The sequence below is a fragment of the Arachis ipaensis genome, chromosome B3 (genome assembly GCF_059453495.1).
Source record: "Arachis ipaensis isolate K30076 ecotype BB chromosome B3, ASM5945349v1, whole genome shotgun sequence".
NCBI classification, from domain to species: Eukaryota; Viridiplantae; Streptophyta; class Magnoliopsida; order Fabales; family Fabaceae; genus Arachis; species Arachis ipaensis.
The window spans coordinates 140622515-140643229 of record NC_142438.1 but is presented as its reverse complement, the minus strand read 5'-3'; the positions used below and the strand labels follow the sequence as shown (position 1 = coordinate 140643229).

At 35.5% G+C, this 20715-nt stretch overlaps 4 protein-coding genes across 4 annotated transcripts; 3 read left to right on the top strand and 1 right to left on the bottom strand.

Annotated features, from left to right (window-relative positions):
- Positions 1-1090: 1090 nt before the first annotated feature.
- LOC107633938 (protein SKU5 SIMILAR 14-like) lies at positions 1091-2823 on the top strand. The gene is made up of 2 exons (XM_016337526.3): positions 1091-2439; positions 2523-2823. Exons 1-2 carry the CDS (start codon positions 1091-1093, stop codon positions 2821-2823), a joined length of 1650 nt encoding a protein of 549 aa, XP_016193012.1.
- A 3750-nt stretch (positions 2824-6573) lies between these two features.
- LOC107634769 (L-ascorbate oxidase homolog) lies at positions 6574-8640 on the top strand. The gene is made up of 2 exons (XM_016338191.3): positions 6574-7995; positions 8083-8640. The coding sequence occupies exons 1-2, from the start codon at positions 6650-6652 to the stop codon at positions 8381-8383; spliced, it is 1647 nt and encodes a 548-aa protein (XP_016193677.2). The 5' UTR covers positions 6574-6649; the 3' UTR covers positions 8384-8640.
- Positions 8641-11279: 2639 nt separating this feature from the next.
- LOC107634770 (L-ascorbate oxidase homolog) lies at positions 11280-13328 on the top strand. The gene is made up of 3 exons (XM_016338192.3): positions 11280-11608; positions 11685-12791; positions 12875-13328. Exons 1-3 carry the CDS (start codon positions 11358-11360, stop codon positions 13170-13172), a joined length of 1656 nt encoding a protein of 551 aa, XP_016193678.1. The 5' UTR covers positions 11280-11357; the 3' UTR covers positions 13173-13328.
- Positions 13329-14175: 847 nt separating this feature from the next.
- On the bottom strand, positions 14176-20683 carry LOC107631828 (Asparagine synthase family protein). Its single transcript, XM_016335394.3, has 14 exons — positions 20543-20683; positions 20166-20454; positions 19638-19822; positions 19388-19523; positions 18967-19179; positions 18656-18753; positions 17922-18036; positions 17644-17749; positions 16779-16872; positions 16166-16365; positions 15828-15927; positions 15587-15703; positions 15120-15176; positions 14176-14516 (listed from the first exon to the last, which is right to left on the bottom strand). The coding sequence occupies exons 1-14, from the start codon at positions 20621-20623 to the stop codon at positions 14403-14405; spliced, it is 1905 nt and encodes a 634-aa protein (XP_016190880.1). The 5' UTR covers positions 20624-20683; the 3' UTR covers positions 14176-14402.
- Between the last annotated feature and the right edge of the window lie 32 nt (positions 20684-20715).

The following is a 20715-nucleotide window of genomic DNA, read 5'->3' as shown; positions in this document are numbered from 1 at the left end:
CAATTTTTTGTGGTGAAAACCCTAATCTACAGCCCTCTTTTATTTGGACTCTAATTTCTTTGGGAAGAGAACTATTTAACGTTTTTTTTGGGACATGATTTAGAGTTAAAATTTGTGAAGATACATTTGTAGAAATAATTGCGGTAAACAAAGTTTCACTTACCATTGGCAGTGTCCCTTTTTTACGTTTTTTGGGCTACATTGGAGGCCAATAGGCCATAAAAGCATAATCTCTACCATTACTGTCATCACCTGAAATATGTTTTGTATTACTGTCATCACTGAAATATGTTTTGTATGCTCTTGAGTCGATTAGGTGGAATATGCTCTTAGTTTATATAGAATATGATTGTTATACATATTATTTTTGTATATATTTTTATATATTTTTTATTTTTTACAATTAAAAGTGATTAATAAAAAGTAAGAGAAAATACTTCTTTTTTCCCCTTTTATACCATGAAAAAGTATACAAAAGAGATATACATAAAAAAGTATACAAATACTGTTCTCTTTATAGAATTACTGGTATTTGGGTGTAGATATAATAACTAGGGATCATTTGTATACAAAAGATATATGAATTAGGGACAAAAATAACAATAGATAAATATAACATAAAATCTTTTTAAGGGACTAAGCCATAAGCCACATTGAACATTTCTGTTTTTTTTTTCTTGAATTTAATAGAGCAATTTTCATCTTAATGTAGGACGAATAATTAACAGTTATTTAGAATCTAGAGTCAAACTAAAAAAAAAAACAGTGAAGATAAATAATCTCCATACTCACATGATAGTAAGAATTTTCGCCAACAATACAAACCCGTAATAATTGCATCTGTGTTCCTAATATTAGGTAGTTTCTTAAGGTGAACCAAGAAAGCACAGTGGTGGAGACACAAGTTCGGAAGAAACTTAGAAACCAATGGCAGGTAGGCACCTAAAAGTGTGTATAAAAGGGGAATTAGGGGCAAGGCACTAATCAAATCAAATCAAAAGAATAAAAAGCATACAAACATCTAATACTTCTTCCCAAAAGAATAAACCCAGAAAGAATAACCCCTGAAAGGGAACAATAAAACATTGAAATGGCTCGCGCAGTCATTTTAGTGGCAATGTTTTGCCTCTATGCAGCAACCGTGATTGCTGAAGATCCATATGTTTACTACACATGGAATGTCTCTTATGGTACGATTTCTCCATTGGGTACTCCACAACAAGCTATCCTCATCAACAACCTGTTCCCTGGCCCTGAGATCAATTGCTCCAGCAACAACAACATCGTTGTCAATGTCTTCAACAACCTGGACGAGCCTCTCCTCTTCACCTGGCATGGTATCCAGTTGAGGAAGAATTCATGGCAAGATGGTACACCAGGAACAATGTGCCCCATCCAACCGGGGACCAACTACACCTACAAGTTCCAGGTGAAGGATCAGATCGGTAGCTACTTCTACTTCCCAAGCCTTGGGCTCCATAGAATGGCTGGTGGTGTTGGTGGCTTGAGAATATTCAGCAGGTTGTTGATCCCAGTTCCATACCCAGATCCCGAGGATGAGTACTGGTTCCTCATTGGTGACTGGTACACCAAGGGCCACAAGGCGCTCAAGCAGATCCTTGACAGAGGCGAGTCCATTGGAATGCCTGACGGTGTTCTCATCAACGGTCAAACTGCCAAACTCGACGGCAAAGAGAAACCACTCTACACAATGAAGCCTGGAAAGACCTACAAACTCAGAATCTGCAACATTGGTAACAAAGACTCCTTGAACTTCAGAATCCAAGGCCATCCCATGACACTTGTTGAGACTGAAGGCTCCCACACCGTTCAGAACACCTACGAGTCCCTTGATGTCCACGTCGGACAGTGCTTCACCGTTCTCGTCACCGCCAATCAGGAGCCAAGGGACTACGTCGTTGTTGCCTCCACTCGCTTCACCGGTTACTTCCTTGACGGAAAGGCACTCATTGGCTACGAAGGCTCCGATAAAGCCGCTTCCTTGTTCATTCCACACGCTCCTATAACCTGGTTCTGGTCTCTCAACCAGTTCAAGACATTCAGATGGAACCTTACTGCTAGCGCCGCCAGGCCTAACCCTCAGGGATCTTACCATTACGGTCAGATTAACATTACTCGCACCATCAAGTTCGTCAACTCTGTCTTCAGGGATCGTGGCAAGCTCAGGTACGCCATCAACGGTGTTTCCCACGTTGATCCCGAGACTCCACTCAAACTCGCTCAGTACTACGGCGTTGATGATAAGGTCTTCAAGTACAACATCATCAGCGACAACCCCCACGATTTCATCAGCAAGATCACCGTCGCCCCTAACGTCCTCACCGCCACCTTCCGGGATTTCATCGAGATCATCTTCGAGAACCCCACCATATCCGTCCAGTCCTACAACCTTGGCGGTTACTCCTTCTTCCTCGTCGGGTAAGTACATCAATGAGTTGGTTAGTTAGTTAGTTAGTTTTGTGTTATATATCTAACAAATAAATTAAATATGGTTTGCGCAGCATGGAGGAAGGAAGGTGGGGCCCAGAAAAGAGAGAGACCTACAACCTTCTTGATGCAGTGAGCAGGCACACCGTGCAAGTGTTCCCTAATTCATGGTCGGCGATTTTGTTGACATTCGACAACGCTGGAATGTGGAACTTGAGGTCGGAGAATGCGGAGAACCGCTACCTGGGACAACAGATGTACATTAGTGTGTTGTCACCGGAGAAGTCGTTGAGGGATGAGTACAACCTTCCCCTGACGCAGCAAATCTGCGGTATCGTAAAGGACATGCCAGTTCCGGGACCTGTGTACCACTAGAGTGAGGACAATGCAAGGAACATCATCGCGGCTTGTGTAGGAAAGGGAGATATTTCTGCATGCTTTCGTAACTCGTGTGGTGTAGGTTGATATAAATGTTATGTATCAACCATGTCATTAGCGCCCCAATAAGCTTTCTTCTTCTTTCTTTCTTTCTTTCTTTTTTTTTTTTCTTTTCTTTTCTTTTTTTTTTTCTCTGTATACGTTCTTTTTTTTAATAGTATGAAAGATAAATATTTTGAGTAATATTATATGTACGAGATGATTTTTTGTCGACTAAATATAATTAAATTAGTCTAATATTAATAAAAATTATTTTTTAATTTGTTGGTTGGATTAAACTATATATATAAATACATAATAATTTATTTTAATGACTAATTTTATTTTTAGTATTTACATAACATTTGTATTCTTCAAATTAGTTTTATACTTTTCGTTTAGCATGGCCAAAAGTATTTAGAGGTATCCTTTCACTCGAGCAACACTAGGCAAACAAAAGTTTTATTGTAACTAGAAATATCTGTAAACTAACTTAAACCGGAATGTCCTACAAACTGTTAAATTCTATATACCCAAATTAAGAAGTACTGAATATTTTTAACTCTAATACACAGACACAAACACAAGATACAGCACACTTTAAAATATAGTAACATGTCAAATTCTAAAAATTTGTTAGAACTAATATAAAATATAATTTTTTTAGATAAAATAAAATTACATTTGGATATTTATTTATATTAATATTTAAATTACTTTTTTGTAATAATTAATTAATAACAAATTTTATTTCCAAACTCGTTTTAAAAATATAAGCTACGAATAATATTAGACACACCAATCTTTTACTAAGTTACAATTATATATAGAGGAATATTAGAGGGTCAGTAATTTTGGTGTTTTGTAACCATCAATTGGCCATCAATAGTATTTTTAATGGTGTGAGATTACATCTAATATTGAGAAATCATTCACTTTTGTTTTGATGGTTAAGTGCTAGCCAGAAAATACAAAAGTTGCTGGCCCTCTAGACTTTTCTTTGTATATATATATATATATATGCATGCAGGATATACGCCACACGTGTGTCGTCTAAAATTTGTCTGATATCCAAACACATCTTGTTTGAAATATCAGTGTTTTTCTTCATATCAAAGTTGAAGTATGAAAGTTCAGCTGACATAAATTCATAATATATAGTGGTACTCATGTGTAAGATACAGCGAAACAAATGATTTTCAATGTTAGTTTTTTTTTTTAAAAAAAAAAGAAAAATCATTTGGTGGATGTAGAATTTATGTAACTTGAAAGTATTTCTTCATATCAAAAGAACAACTCAAAAGAAATGACGAATAATCCTTGGTAAGAAAGAATTATAGAATGTAAATTCAAGGGTTAAATCCGATTTAATTTCTAAGGTATACACAAAATCATTTCTAAGATTTAAAATCAAATTTTAAAATTGTCATTTTTATTTAAATATTAAAATTTTAGACCAAATTTTTTATAACAAAAAAATTTATAAAATAAATAAATAAAATAAAAAAGTGTTTCTACTGCTGCGAAAAGAAAATAAAAAAAAGAAAAAGAAAAAGGAAAGAAGAAGAAACGGTCCATAATTTTACCGCCACTTTCGTTTAATTTTAGTCCTTAAAATAAAGACCATTTAAAATCAAGTCAAATCTTGGAGATAATTTTATATGAAAAAAATGTTAAGGATAAAAAAATTTTTTGACATATAACTTAAAAACCAAAATTATACTTAACCCTAAATTCAATACAAGGTAGACAACTATTAACATAAATAAATCTGAAAAAATATCATACCATAAAGAGATTTAAGTATGTTGAACGTATTACATAGGATAATGGAAAAATTTAAAAAGATGTAAACTATAAAATTCAAGTGGATTGGTTAAAGTGGTGAAGTATGTCAAAATTTATATTTGACAAAAAGTATTTTTAATATAAAGTCTATCCCAACTGTTTGTGGATTTTCTGCTTTGGTGTTCAGGCGTGAAAATCTCACAATTTTATTTCTTACCGTAAGAATGATGGCAAATCCCCTATACTCATTCATCAAAATATGTCCACAAAAAAATATTTCACAAAAAAATTATTTTCACATTTTTATAAAATATGTTTCGTTCTCTTCTTCAACTGATATGAGACTTACATTTCAGTTTCTGCTCCTAATGAGAGCCAACGTCTTTGTTAAAACATCGATTCAGATTTTAACTCTCGTACCATTTTGTAACAACCCAACCCAACTTATTGCACTTCATTTTCCTGCATGCCTTGAGTTATTCAAATCCTAGCACTTTCTCTTAATCTTCAATCGTCTCGTAAAAGTTAGTTTCCGACAAAGTGTAAGTCTTAAATTCAAAGAACCTTTTTTCCATATTTAAAACTTCACAACTCCTTACAACTAACATCACATGCTTAAAGGTTTCATCTTCTACATCCATAAACTCATGTCCTAAGGCCCTAATGTATCGTTGGATAAGTTTTATCTCACTCCATTAGATCAGCTATGTTATGTATTATATTATATATTATGGAAAAGTCTAGAGCCAGCAACTTTTGTAATTTTTGGCCAATATTTAACTATCAAAAGAAAAGTGAGTGATTTCTCATCATTAGATGTAATCTCACACCATTAAAAACACTATTGATAACCAATTGATGGTTACAAAATACCAAAGTTGCTGGCCCTTAGCATTGCTCATTATATTATAGCAGAATATTAAACCACCACAAAGATATAAGCATAAATTTAAGAGGAGTTTTAGAGAGTCAGTAAATTTTGTGATTTATAACTATCAATTAATTATTATTATTAATAATTTTAATAGTGTGAAATTATTCATTTTATTTTGTTGGTTAAATACTGATCAAATTTTAATAAAAGTGCCGGTTTCCTAGATTTTTTCTAAATTTAATGTATGAGAGATGATAATACTTAAATAAATAAACAGTGAAACATATATGAATACAATAAAAAGCGATAATATATAAGAGAGAATATTCAAATAACGTCTTTTATTGCTAAATAGATATAGTAGGATATCATCTTAGGTGATTTGACGATTGAAGAGAAGATCGACAAAGTTTTCAATTAGAGAAAGATTATCAAAGATGATCTATGTGTGAAGAGTTTTATTATAAACATAACATATGATAAGATACAACGATATTATTTTGATTCATGTATGTATAGTTGATCCTACATAGAAAAATAAGACTTTGTTATAATTAATGTATGATGTATCGTTAGTTAATTCTTATTTTTTCAAGATAAAATTAAAAAAAAAATATACATTAAAAATATTAAAATATGTTTTAGCATACATTAATCACATTAAAGTCAGTTGGTAGATATATATAGCCAGTATAATTTTACGAAGCATGTGAAGAAGATAAGAATTTAACTCCAGTTAGTCCAAACAAGTTTCATGAAGAGGAAAATAAATCCATTGAATCAGAAAATTTAACTTGTCTAACATTTTGTTTCCTAAAAAAAGAAGAGAGAGTATTTTGAGAGGTCATGGTTGATGAGAGAAAAAAAAGGCAAGCCCCTGGAAAGGTGTGCTAAAAATGGGAGTCAAGATTCTAAGATTAGGAAAATTATTGGTTTTGAAGTGGAGAATGGAAAAAGAACAAGAGGTGGTACGCAATCCAAGGAAGCGAAAAGAGGAATATAGATGTTGTTGAAGCACAATAAAGCAGGGAAGCAGAGAAGCGAAAGGTGGATTGCCCTTGCCCTCTCTCCTTCACTAAGAAAGACACAGAGCAAAGTCACCAAAAGACGAAGCTGGAAACAATGACGCGCACGGTTGTGTCGGTGGTGATGCTGTGCATCTTGGCAGCAACCGTGATTGCTGAAGATCCATACGTCTACTACACATGGAATGTCTCCTATGGCACCATTTCTCCATTGGGTGTTCCACAACAAGCTATCCTCATCAACAACCAGTTTCCAGGCCCTGAGATCAATGGCTCCAGCAACAACAACATTGTTGTCAATGTCTTCAACAACATCGACGAGCCCCTCCTCTTCACCTGGCATGGTATCCAGCTGAGGAAGAATTCATGGCAGGATGGTACCCCTGGAACAATGTGCCCCATTCAACCAGGCACCAACTTCACCTACAAGTTCCAGGTGAAGGACCAGATCGGTTCCTACTTCTACTTCCCCACCATTGGCCTTCAGAGAGTTGCTGGTGGAGTCGGTGGCCTGAGAGTGTTCAGCAGGTTGTTGATCCCAGTTCCATACCCAGATCCCGAGGATGAGTACTGGTTCATCATCGGTGACTGGTACACCAAGAGCCACAAGACTCTCCAAGGCTTCCTTGACAGCGGTCGCTCCATCGGAAGGCCCGACGGCGTTGTCATCAACGGCCAAACCGCCAAGGGAGACGGATCTGACAAGCCCATGTACACAATGAAGGCTGGAAAGACCTACAAGTTGAGAATCTGCAACACTGGCACCAAGGACTCCTTGAACTTCAGAATCCAGAATCATCCATTGACCCTTGTTGAGACTGAAGGCTCACACACCGTTCAGAACGTCTACGACTCTCTTGACGTCCACGTCGGACAGTGCTTCACCACCCTCATCACCGCCGATCAGGAGCCCAAGGACTACATCGTCGTTGCATCAACTCGCTTCACCAAATACAGCCTCACCGGAAAGGCCATCATCTCCTACGAGGGCTCCAGCACTCCCCCGTCACCTGATCTTCCACCTGCTCCGGTTGGTTGGGCCTGGTCTCTCAACCAGTTCAGGTCATTCAGGTGGAACCTAACTGCCAGCGCTGCAAGACCTAACCCTCAGGGTTCTTACCACTACGGTCAGATCAACATCACCCGCACCATCAAGATCGTCAACTCTGTCTCCAGGGAAGGTGGTAAGCTCAGGTACGCCATCAACGGTGTTTCCCACGCCGATCCCGATGTTCCATTGAAGCTCGCTGAGTACTACGGTTACGCCAGCAAGGTCTTCGACTACAACCTCATCAGCGATAACCCCACCGACGTCAGCAAGATCACCATTGCACCTAACGTCCTTAACGCCACCTTCAGGGACTTCATTGAAATCATCTTCGAGAACCACGAGAAGAGCATCCAGTCCTACAACCTCGACGGTTACTCCTTCTTCCTCGTCGCGTAAGCATTAAACAAATTAATTATTATTATTATTATTATTATGATTACTATTACTGTTATTTAAATATGTATGTTATGATGGATCAGCATGGAGCCAGGAAGGTGGGACGAATCAAAGAGGCAGAACTACAACCTTCTGGATGCAGTGAACAGGCACACGGTGCAGGTGTTCCCCAAGTCATGGTCAGCAATCATGTTGACATTCGACAACGCCGGAATGTGGAACATGAGGTCTGAGAATGCCGAAAACCGCTACTTGGGACAACAGATGTACTTCAGTGTTCTATCTCCAGGAAAATCATTGAGGGATGAGTACAATCTTCCTATCACTCAGCAAACCTGCGGTTTCCTCAAGGACCTGCCTGTACCAGCACCCGTTTACAGCTAGAAGCCCTTCTCTCGCCGGCTGAGCGTTATTCATTCATCGTCATAAGAGAGGAGATGGAGCATTTTTTTTCCCCTTTATAATATCGTATTTATTACTATTCAAATGGATGTATGTTTGCTTTGGTAACTGGGTTCGGTGCTAGCTCATGAAATTGTATCAATGCTTTTTTCATCCAGTGAAATAATTTCCCTCATTTAATACAAACATATGTAACTACTTATATTGAATTCATTTCAGCTCCCTTTTTATTTCTTCCATTAGTGTTTTGCATCGCAACAATATCTATGTTCTTTCAATTTCTCCGCTGCTAATTGCTAAACTATATATCTGAGATAAAGAAGCATGAAAAAAACCCTACAACCACGCCACCTTCTTCTTCTTCTTAATGTATCTAACTCTTAAATCTAAAAGAACAACTAAAATTAAACATATGTTCTATACACTTCAACATTATAATTTATTTATTATTCTCTTTCTATTTTTATTCGACATTTTAAAATTTTGATGCATTTATCTTCATTTTTTTTAATTTCTTTGCCTAATATATCTAACTCTTAAATCTAAAAGAACAACTATGATTAAACATATGTTGTATATATATACTTCAACATTATAATTTATTATTCTCTTTCTATTTTTATTCGACATTTTAAAATTTTGATGCATTTATCAGTTAATGCATTTTAATTTGATACAATATATTTATAATTTGAGTCATTACCAATAAAATAACAAAGAGGGGAATAACACCTATTTTATTTTAAACTCATTACCAAAAAGTAATTTGAGTTATAATGTTCAGCTAGTATGAAATTTATATTCATAATTAAATAAATCAACAACATAATTTAATACACACCACACTTTTTCTTTATTTGAAGTGGGAAAAATTAAACACTCTGCAGAATATATTACTCTACTACTTAAATACTATACATTTTTTTTGGTCTCTTAAATACTATACATTTATGCTTTTTTTAAAAAATAAAGAAAAAACCTTTCTCAAAATCAAATTTTTGGGAAGGACAAAAAAACTAGATCCACCTCAATTATTTTCACAAACTTGAATACGTGAAAAGAAAAAGATAATATTAGAAAAATAATAAAAAAATATCTAAATTTATCTTATTTAATATTTATTATTATAAACAAAATTGAAGTACAATTTCTATGTCATAAAATGCTACCGCCATACTAGGTAGTTTTTCTTCTGCATTTTTTTACTATATTTATGTAAAAGGAAATTTCATATAATTAAGCTTTTAAGACTGAACAAAATGAAATGCAATTCAAAATAAGGGTTATAAAAAGTATTGCTAGCAAGTTCCTTAAAAATACTCTTTAAAATATATTACAATTAGATAGTTTGAATACAAAATGCAAATTAAATGCAAACTTTTTTAAGTTGCATATACATTGAATGTCGTATTTGGAAAAAACAGAACTTTTTACTGTAATTCTCTTAACCAATGAATTTAAGACGCTGTTTTAGCTAAATCTAATTAAAATTGAGCAGTGCTAACCTTCACTCTTTCATTTGAAAGAATTTATTATTTATGCATTGTTTTTAAAAGAATTTTGCATTATATTATTTTCGTAGAACTTTTGTGTTGTTTTGTTAGAAATTTTATATATGTTAATTTTAGAGAATTTTATTTTTCACTTTTATAAAAATATTTCTCTGTTATCTTAAAAAAATTCTTTTGTTATTTGCATAAAAAAATGGATAGAATATTAAAAAAAAAAACAGAAGAGGCAGTTATGTGGCACAAAAACCAAATGTAACTAATATATGTTGGGACTTAATTATAAAAAAACGAACAATGCAACGTTTTTCACAAAAACAAAAATGATATAATTTACATACCAATCTTATAAGGAAAAGTCTACGTTACCAACAGCATATCTGCCAACTTCTGCCAATTCTTATTTATAATTGTGTTTGTGGATGTGTCTAATAATTAATATATTTTAAATACATATATAAAGAGACACATTCAGAAAATATATCTATAAAGACACTTTTATTAAACACAGCTATAAAAAAGACATTTTTATTAGACACATCCACAAACACACTTCCATGAAACACAATTATAAATAAGAATTAGCAGAAATTGGCACATATGCTGTTGGTAACGTAACGGAACCGATCTTATAATTAGTAAATCAAGTAGCTAATTTCATTCATTAGTCATTTATCCATTCTTTATAATGCTGGTTTAATATAGGTGTCAAAAGTGAAAACAAATTTCAGTGCCCAAACAAACAAATTCTCAAACCCAATCACAATGAATGTGTGCTACTGTAAAATGTGTAATCAATCATTTTCAAATAATAACATAACAAACACAATTTCTTTATTTTTTAGAATTTCTTTCTTCAAAAGTGGTTCGATAATAAAGTATCCTTAAATCACAAGTGCTTTATAAAAACGTCCTCATAAGCAAGTGCCTTGAGAACACTAGATTGTTAAGAATGTTAAGGTAAAAAAAGTATATACATATATAAAGATAGTTTTTTATATATTTAATATGATTGAAATTTTTAAAATGTTATATTCTTTAATTAAAAAAAATAGTTTCACAATGAATTATTTAAAAAAAAATATTATTAGCGCAATATTCTTTAAAAAAAAAAGACCCATGAAGTTTGTAACACAATTCAACGAATGTCATCAGCATTCCAAAAATAGCAACAAGAAAGTGCTTTGAAGTGGAAAATGAATAACCGTAAGAGGAAGTACGCATTCCAAGGAGCATATATAAGCAATTTGGAAGCGAGAGGTGTTAGCGGATACAGAGATTTTCATGGTTGAGAAATAGCGAGCAACGCCCATATAAACATGATAATTAACGAGAAGAATCATAGCACAGAATAAAGCTAGCTAGCTAGCTAGTCATTGAAAACAAAAACAAAAACATTACACCTTCAAGAAAACAAAAAGATTAATAAATTTATGTATATATAGGAGATGGATAGGGTAATAATATATTTGTTATTGGCATGTCTGTTTTCATGGACAATCTCGGTGGTACGAAGTGAAGATCCATATTGGTACTTTACATGGAAGGTTACTTATGGAATTGCTTCCCCATTAGGTGTTCCACAACAAGTGATTCTCATCAATGACCAATTTCCAGGACCAAATATCAATTCCACCAGCAACAATAACATCGTTGTTAATGTTTTCAACAATCTTGATGAGCCCTTGCTTTTTCATTGGTATGGATCATCATCATTATTCATTATTCATTATTCAAAATTATTGTGAATTCTCCTTGAACTCATAAATTTGTAGGTCCGGGGTGCAACAAAGAAAGAATTCATGGCAAGACGGTCTTCCAGGGACGAATTGCCCAATCCAACCAGGTGCCAACTTCACATACAAGTTTCAGGTGAAGGATCAGATAGGAAGCTACTTCTACTACCCCAGCCTCGGCCTCCACAGGGCAGCCGGAGGATTCGGCGGCCTCCGCATAAACAGCCGCCTACTCATCCCCGTCCCATACCCAGATCCGGAGGACGACTACACTGTCCTCATTGGCGACTGGTTCACAAAGAGCCACGCAACCCTCAAGAAATTTCTAGATGGCGGCCGCTCCCTGGGGCGGCCGGAAGGGGTGCTCATCAACGGCCAGAACGCCAAAGGCGACGGCTCCGACAAGCCCCTCTTCGAAATGAAAGAAGGGAAGACTTACAAGTACAGAGTCTGCAACGTTGGCCTCAAGGACACCCTCAACTTCAGGATCCAAGACCACCCTATGCTGCTCGTCGAGATGGAAGGTTCTCACACCGTTCAGAACACATACGATTCCCTCGACGTCCACGTCGGAATGTGCTTCAGTGTTCTCGTAACTGCCGACAAGAAACCCAGGGATTATTACATGGTTGCTTCAACTAGGTTTAGCAAAACCCTAATTACTGGAAAAGGGATCATAAGGTACAGCAACGGAAAAGGTCCAGCTTCACCTGAAATTCCAGCAGCACCGATTGGTTGGGCTTGGTCGCTGAACCAATTCAAGTCCTTCAGATGGAACCTTACCGCCAGCGCTGCAAGGCCTAATCCTCAGGGAAGTTACCACTACGGTCAGATCAACATTACCCGAACCATTAAGCTCGTTAATTCGGTTAGTAGGGGCAGTGGGAAGCTCCTTTATGGACTCAACGGTGTTTCACATGTTGACCCGGAAACACCCATCAAGCTTGCTGAGTACTTTGAAATCCCTGACAAGGTCTTCAAGTACAATGTCATCTCCGATAACCCTAGCAGCGTCGCAACCACCCTCACCGTACAACCCAATGTGCTTAACATCACGTACCGCACCTTTGTTGAGATCGTCTTTGAGAACCATGAGAAGAGCATCCAGTCATATCATCTTTGCGGCTATTCTTTCTTCTTTGTCGCGTAAGCGCGCATTCATGTTTTCTTTATCTGTTTCTTTCTTTAGTTGTTCGATCTGATCTGTTATTAAAAATGAAATGATGCAGCATAGAGCCAGGGATGTGGACGCCAGAGAAGAGGAAGAGCTATAACATGCTTGATACGGTGAGCAGGAACACAGTACAGGTGTTCCCAAAGTCATGGGCGGCGATACTGCTGACATTCGACAATGCCGGAGTATGGAACTTGAGGTCGGAGATAGCTGAGAACCGCTACTTAGGACAACAACTATACATAAGCGTTTTGTCCCCTGAACGTTCAATCAGGGATGAGTTCAACATTCCAAATAATTGCTTGCTTTGTGGCGCCGTCAAGGATTTGCCAAAGCCACCACCATACGCCTAATCATTTTTGTAAAATGTCACTCCTTTTCTTTTCTTCTATAAAGCTAGCTTTGTAATCCTTTGATGAGATGGTCAGCTAGTGATTTTTTTTTTTTTTTTCAAATACCAAAAGTAGGGGGAAATTTGTTGATCAGTTAGAGATGTTGATCAGTCTGGAACAAACCGTGTTTAAAAATCGCATTACATTTTTGTATTTTCACATTAGTTTTTTTAATATACATACTCTTGAAAACCTATAAAAAAAAATGAGATGAATAAATAAGATCACATGCAAAAGTAATATATGGAGAAGATGTATATATATATACACAATCTTATCTCACATAATACTTACAAAAATAAAAAGAGTATATATCTGAATTTTTAATTGTTTTTACTTTTTATACATAGATTTCACCCAACTAAAAGCCTCTTATTATGTTTATTTTTTCTTAAAAAAGGCAAATTTCTGCACGAAGAGTAACATTATGTGCAAGGGTTTTTTTTTTGTTCGCTGTTCACTTCTCGTCATAACATTTGTACAGCTCCAGAGTATATAGTTACGTTGTTCAAAATCTATAAATTATAGATACTTGTTGAGTTTCCCTATTTACATGTTAGATACACTGATACACATATGACAGTCAATTGATATTCGTCTACAGACGTCTTCTGTGTCCAATTGCACTAAAGAATTTGTAGTTATGTTGTTCAAAATCTATAAAGTATAGATACCTCATTTGTTTACATATTACATACTAGATATTATACTCAATTTATATTAGTCCGACATACATATTTTCTACATCTTTTTGTGCTAACAAAAATAAAAAAACACTTCTACAGACACGCTTATTTGAAATATGATGTTATATAAGTATTTTTTATTCATGAACATTATTGTAATTTTTTTTTTTTTGTTTCTCCCGGTATCACCCAGCTACACCGGTAATCCGTCACAAGCTCCATTTAAGGGTTTCTACACAATAATATAATTTTATTAAAACAATTTATATATTTGCAACTGTTTCTAATGCTAATAGAAAAAACTTCTATAAATATATTCAAATACAAAATATTTTTCTACTTCTACTTCTGACAAAAATTCTTCTCGCAAATAAACAAACCCAATATCTACTTACCCAAACGGTTTAAACAATTTTTTTAAATGGGCAGGCATTTGTAATGGCCCAGACACGTGTGGTCTATTGATGATAAATATATTAGAAAATTAACTTGAGACCTAAAGGGATCAACTATAGTTCGATCTTTTATCAATCCTAACACTGCCTGCAGAAGCCTGATTTGCTGCTCGATTACTCCCAAAGTTCTTTCGATTTGATTCCCTTGCAATTCTAGAGCCAAACTACATACATAGAGTAATAAAGACAAATCAATTAAAGTGCAAGAGTGGCCATTTCTATTGGCAGGGCCAAATAAATGTTCCAACTTAATATAAATTATAGTCATTGTCAGCCACCTGCAGTGGTGTTGCATCCCCTCCAAGTGTTGTTGAAATATTACGAAGGGTGTATTTGCGAGTTGGGATCTTGGAGGAAAATGGGGGAAACAGAAGGTCTTTGACTTTAAGAGTAAGATGAAATCCTCTGCAATATTCAAGCCTTTCCCCCCAAAACTCCAACTCACATAACTCATCCTTGGGGGAAGAGCACCAAGTTTCTCGTTGACATTTGAAAAGGACAAATAGCTGAGTAGAAAACGAGTTCTTGTAGATTTCTATAGAACATTACTACATTAGGATCCCGAAAATGGACCAAAACTAAAAAAATCACAGAGCTCTCAATTTTATTACAGACAGGCACCAGAGCTCTGATTACAAATGCCTTAAAAAATTGCAAGCACTCAAAGGCTATATTGTTTACCCCAATGGTTGTGTAGATTCACTACCCAACCGTTGATTCCATACGTAAAACATAAATTCAGAACCGTGGAGTTTAGATATGCATACCTGGATTGCCCGTTTTGGCAGAATTGCTGCCTCATTCAAACCAAGCAATGCTGCAACCTTCAAGAAACACGTACAACAGTAACGTCCAAGTCGTTAGAAATCATTTCTTGTTTCTTTCTTCAGACAGAAATGAGAAAGATTTGGCACAATAATCTCACTGCAGTAAGAAAGCTTTTCAGATACTAACATCAATTGGCTATTTATACCAAAAGTGTTTCCACTCTATAGACTCAGTTCAGGTATCAGCGCCAAAGTTTCAAGTCATTCCCATTCGCAAGCATAAAATTGTGTTACCAACCGCACATAACATTTTTTATTAAGCTGAGTCAATGATTCAAAAAAGTCTCGAGGAAGCAATGCCAGTCAGCCTTAAAATGTCCAACAAAATGTATATCCATAACAAGTGCATGACATTAAAAAACATGGGGAGTAAATGCATCTTTGAAACACAAATAAAACAGCAATACCTCTCTTAAAATCCTTTTATCACCGATGCCACTAGGTTGATCAAGGTTGGCAATCTCCCACAAAGGAAAGTTGAGCAAAACCCTAATCACATCCTCATCCAAGAATGGAAATCTAGCCTGAAAGAAAAATATACTTTATTAGAAACTAGAAACAAGGAAAAACAGAAGAAAAGGGGGGGTAACTGGTCAGTCTACAAAGTCAAGAACATTGATTTTTCTTATATGTAAAATTGAACATTACCTCCTTTCCATTATCAGCAATACATCTATCATCTCTCCCTAAATTTCTTTTCCAGATTCTTTGCATGTCTAGTTTCATTTCTTCGTGTAGCCCCAGCCAACTGATACAGGCATATTATACCATCAGGATGCATTGAAATGACGATTCACAAATATCAATATGGAAGAAAGCACGACCACAATCACAAAGGCACAAAACTAGAAAATTATATCATCCAGGAAAATCTAAAAAGGGAAAAGAATTTCATTCTCTACAACATGGAATCATGAATTTTATAATTTTAAGTCTTGTCCTTGTATATAATGTTAAAACACAATTCACCAGTATCATAGTAATACCTTCCTCGACTATAACTTGTTCTATGTCGACCATACCCAGCACATTGTTCATCAGCGCCAGAACCAACAAGGAGAATCCTTGCACTGGACTTATACTTAGCTCGTGCAGGATTTTCATCATCATTATCATCTATATTTGCACCAGACACCCATCCATCACCACCAGCAGCGAGCCATAAAGCTATTCCAATATTAAGATCCTGAAATGATGTGGAAACCACTCACATCACCAGATCAGAAATAGTAGAGTGAGTCTGGAAACTTAGAAAATGGGTTTCAGGGATACTTCGATAAAAGGTATATATCTTTGACTTGAGTTTGTAGTTCATGTTAGTGCATTATAAGTAACTTTTTATATTACTTTATATACTTCTATGATGCACAAAAGCTTCATTTTTACTCATCTATTTGTATTACCTTAAACTTCTTAAATATGTGACAGACTTTTTAATAAAATTCCTGGATTTACGTATCATAGTATCATATTTAATACTTGTATCTGCATTGGTGCAACATAGGTTACCTTAGAGAATCAGGTGGTAATATAAATTAACATAATTACTTAAATGACAGACTAAAAAAATAAATATTGGTTCACAGGATTAACTGGTACCATGTAGGTATTAGCAGGATTTATGAGTGACATAACATGACTAGTTTCGAACACCAAGTCTGACAATTCAGAATCAATCTCCACAAGTCTCCACCTGTGTTTACAATGAGAAAACATTTGAACACGATAGAAACTAGAAATAACATTGTTTCTATGGAAGTATGTACAGTGCCCAAGATGCATAATCACAAGAATAAAGCAAAAATAAGAGACTCCATATTACAGAGTAAACTAGATATAGTTTTTAAACCACTGTATTTGATCTACATGTTCCTTTACCTAATGAATTTGTATCCTCTCATGTTCAAATATACATGAGAGGATCCAAATTCTCACCTCCCAGCTTAAGTTTCTGGCAATGACATTTTCTAAAATCGAAACTAAAATCTCATTTAAATTTATTCATCTTCAAATCACAAACCCATTAACTTTTATCATATTCAATGTTGATACGTTTCTGCAAGTATTGGTTGAATACATTTCTATTTGAAATTCGATTACTTTTGTTAGTCATTACCAACGGTGACAAAGCAAAATTTCCCAGTAAACTGATGTCATCAGTCACCAATATTCAACGTCCATAACAATGGAAGAGAGATTATTCGGAGACTTCAGTAGAAATAAAACATTCTTTTCTTTCTCAAAATCTTCAACAGGAAAGACAATAGATACAATTCAATATTACTCAGCTTGAGTTTAAAAACTATTCAGTACATAATAGCAAAAGATACTCAAGTTAATGCATACACAAAAATATAATACCTAAAGGAAAAAGTAGAACAATTCATACCTATATTTTCTAACAAGAAACTAGAAAACAGAAAGTAAGACAGGCCCATGAAACACTTCAGTTACCATTGCATACCTTCTGGAAGGTGCAACTCTTTTCAGTTCTTTTAACCCAGCCTTGGCAGATATTCTATCTGGAGCAAACTGACCATCAAAGCTTACATTAAGTAGATCAATTTGATCTGCCAACACAAAAGAAAGATTAAGCAATCAGCTCAGTTGAAATCTTCAAAATAAAAAACATGCCAACTCAACTAGTTCTACTCCATGTGTTTCTAACCAGATAATTAACTAACTAGGATTATGTAAAGTAACAGCAAAGAAATCAAATGAAGCTTATTGGGAAGCACTCACAACTTTGATCTAGGCATTGATCTAATAATGCTGCAAGTATCATAGAATCCAGACCACCAGAGAAAAGAATGGCCACAGGAACAAAGTTCTCTTCTTTAGTACTCGATATTGCTGCCTGTGCAATCAAATCCAAATATTTCAATTAATCCTGGCAAATATAAATAATATTGACAGAAGGAAAAGTGGAAAACATTGACAGTTCAAGCATAAACTCAAAGGTCCTCCATGGCAATCACATCAGATATATGATCCATATATCTAAAAAGGTTTTAGATTACTGTTAAGTTTTATGGGTATGATTGACATGAAAGGAACTTCCAATCCAATAATTGGTTGTGTGAAAAACGTCTAATAAAATGCTATGCAGTGGTCTTAGATTGAATCTGATTTAATGTCAATAATCAAGGACTCAAGGGTTATCAGGGTAGCTAAGTTCGTCGATTTTCACTCAGCACGTGGTGTAATCTAACTGGGAGCCCTTCACCATGAAATAACCTTTCAGGAAACACTATGTAAGTTTCCTTGTGTCAATTACATTCAGTTAGAGCTAAAATCATTCATCCATCAAACAAACTATCAAATATCCCCACAGCTGAAAACATCTTAACAAACAGACTAGTAAGAACATATCCTGTTACTACCATTTATCACAGACAAAAGCCACAAAAGACATAAATCATATCAGCAACATTCATATTCAATGTCAGTAATCCAATTTCCATCAAATCAGAGACCTGGTATATTGTATACATTGAAGTACGCCGCAACACAGACTCGTGTAAAGCATTTAGCAAAACATGAGCTGGCACTGGAATTGTTGACTGAGTTGAGCCTGCTTAGTCAAGACGAAGATGTCACAATCTAATAAAACTAAAAACAACCAAATTGCCAAATAGTACAAAAGGGGTTGGAACATATACTAGGAATTAAATTTTCCAATAATTAAATGGAGCATTCAGCATTAATATATGATAACACCTTTATCACATGGAACTGCCTCTTAAGAAGCAGAATGCATATTGTGTTTCCCTGTTAAAAAACTTACATTTGTATATCTGCAGGTCTTCAGAGTTGGGTTCAATGGAAGTTCTCTCCCACTTAATAAGTTCCTTTAACATGGAATTTGTGTATTCATGTAGCTTGAGCTCACCAGCCATATGTCCATTTGATTTTGAACCATCCACATCCAGACTATATATCCCACATGGTAGCTCCTCCCAGTAACTAGGACAACTGAGTCCATTATGTGTTTCATACTCTGCAGCAAATTACTATAAATAAGCCCAATTGTCAAAAGCTTTAATTTACAAATTCAATAACCTGCACAACCGGAAGTGAAACATAAGTAGAAAATAGTCCTACATAGTTTATGAAAGACAAATATAATCTATCCAAATAAGTCTAGTTCACAGAAAGTGAAGCATAAGTAGAAGATTAACCAAATATGCTCCATAGAAGGGAAATACCAGAGGTCTGCTCAGTAGGAAAAATAGGTGAGACAGAAGAAAGCAGGAAGGTGGAGTCATCTTGTGTAGGCCAGTGAACAAGGAGGCTCCTTCTACCAAATGCATCTCGGCCAAACCAGAGAGTCCGTGAACTATCCTACAAAAGACCAAAATGAAAAAAGAAGGTACCACCTCAAACTTCATGATTCGTGCAGAAGAAACAGATAGAGCCCAAAATTTGGACAAACAGAAACTTACCACTTCGAGTTACCTGCCAATAGATGATAGCCCACGGCCCTTTAATAGTAGAAAGAACATCTGGAACAGTACTCTTCCCACTTCTAGCACACTGGGCGGTAGCACAATAACCACAGGAGCAACACCTTCCTAGAGTTTGCAAGAGGAATTCAGCATCATTGCAATCACTTGCAATGTCAAGTCCTCCAAAAATCTCACCTAAAGAGGCACAATAAAAATCAAAACCTAAAATGATTCACTACTCACCAAGATGAAAAAAATGGGAGACATATCCCTCAGATATATAAATAAATAGAAAACACAACCAATAACACAGAGCAAAACCATAAAGATAAACTGATAAGACATTTCACACGTTGACACATGGTGGTTGGCTATATATACAGTAGTTTTAAATTGCCAGGCAACTACAATTGCAGCCGCAATGTTGCTGCCGTGAGACAATAGTGCTTGCAACGCAAGCAGAGTCTCATTCATATAACATATATAATCTAAAATGATTATGAAAAACATATATATAAGATGTAAAATGTTCCAGTACCATTATACACAAGAACATTTCCAGATGCATCTACGAGAGGCTGAACAAGAGGATTGCTTCCCCTGAGCTGCAAAGTTGCACCAATGAAATGAAGCTGCGCCGTACATTCTCCATTATCATCATTCCCTTGAGAACAGAATCCGTGTCCTTCATCACCTGCTGCTATGAAGGAAGATGAGATATGGTTTCTCCCCAAAACGCTGCGTTGCAGGGAGACTTTCTTTACACCTAAACTGTCGGGACCCCTTCTCCGGAGAGCTTCCTTGACGTCATCCACGGAGAACGACAGCTGTAAAAAGAAACATGAGCAAGCAACTTTAAACGGCGTAAAAAAAGAAAGAATGGCAGTAACAGTTGAAACTTTGAATTGAGCTTACTTTCTCAGTTGCAGGAGGTGGGGATGTTAAGGAGGATGAGGTGATGCGAATGGCAGAGACAATCAATGCGATTCCGCACATCTCCGCCCTGCTTGGCTGCTACTGCTACGATTGTGGTTTTCGTTGGGGTTTTGAATTTTATTGATGCATTTAGTTAGGGTTTAAAAAGATAA

Coding starts and splice junctions, on each gene's coding strand:
- LOC107634769 (XM_016338191.3), top strand. CDS start 6,650: ATGACGCGCACGGTTGTGTCGGTGGTGATGCTGTGCATCTTGGCAGCA. Junction 7,996..8,082: donor TACTCCTTCTTCCTCGTCGC/GTAAGCATTAAA, acceptor ATGATGGATCAG/CATGGAGCCAGGAAGGTGGG.
- LOC107631828 (XM_016335394.3), bottom strand. CDS start 20,623: ATGTGCGGAATCGCATTGATTGTCTCTGCCATTCGCATCACCTCATCC. Junction 20,455..20,542: donor CACCTCCTGCAACTGAGAAA/GTAAGCTCAATT, acceptor TTCTTTTTACAG/CTGTCGTTCTCCGTGGATGA. Junction 19,180..19,387: donor TCCTACTGAGCAGACCTCTG/GTATTTCCCTTC, acceptor AATTTGCTGCAG/AGTATGAAACACATAATGGA.
- LOC107633938 (XM_016337526.3), top strand. CDS start 1,091: ATGGCTCGCGCAGTCATTTTAGTGGCAATGTTTTGCCTCTATGCAGCA. Junction 2,440..2,522: donor TACTCCTTCTTCCTCGTCGG/GTAAGTACATCA, acceptor TGGTTTGCGCAG/CATGGAGGAAGGAAGGTGGG.
- LOC107634770 (XM_016338192.3), top strand. CDS start 11,358: ATGGATAGGGTAATAATATATTTGTTATTGGCATGTCTGTTTTCATGG. Junction 11,609..11,684: donor GAGCCCTTGCTTTTTCATTG/GTATGGATCATC, acceptor ATAAATTTGTAG/GTCCGGGGTGCAACAAAGAA. Junction 12,792..12,874: donor TATTCTTTCTTCTTTGTCGC/GTAAGCGCGCAT, acceptor GAAATGATGCAG/CATAGAGCCAGGGATGTGGA.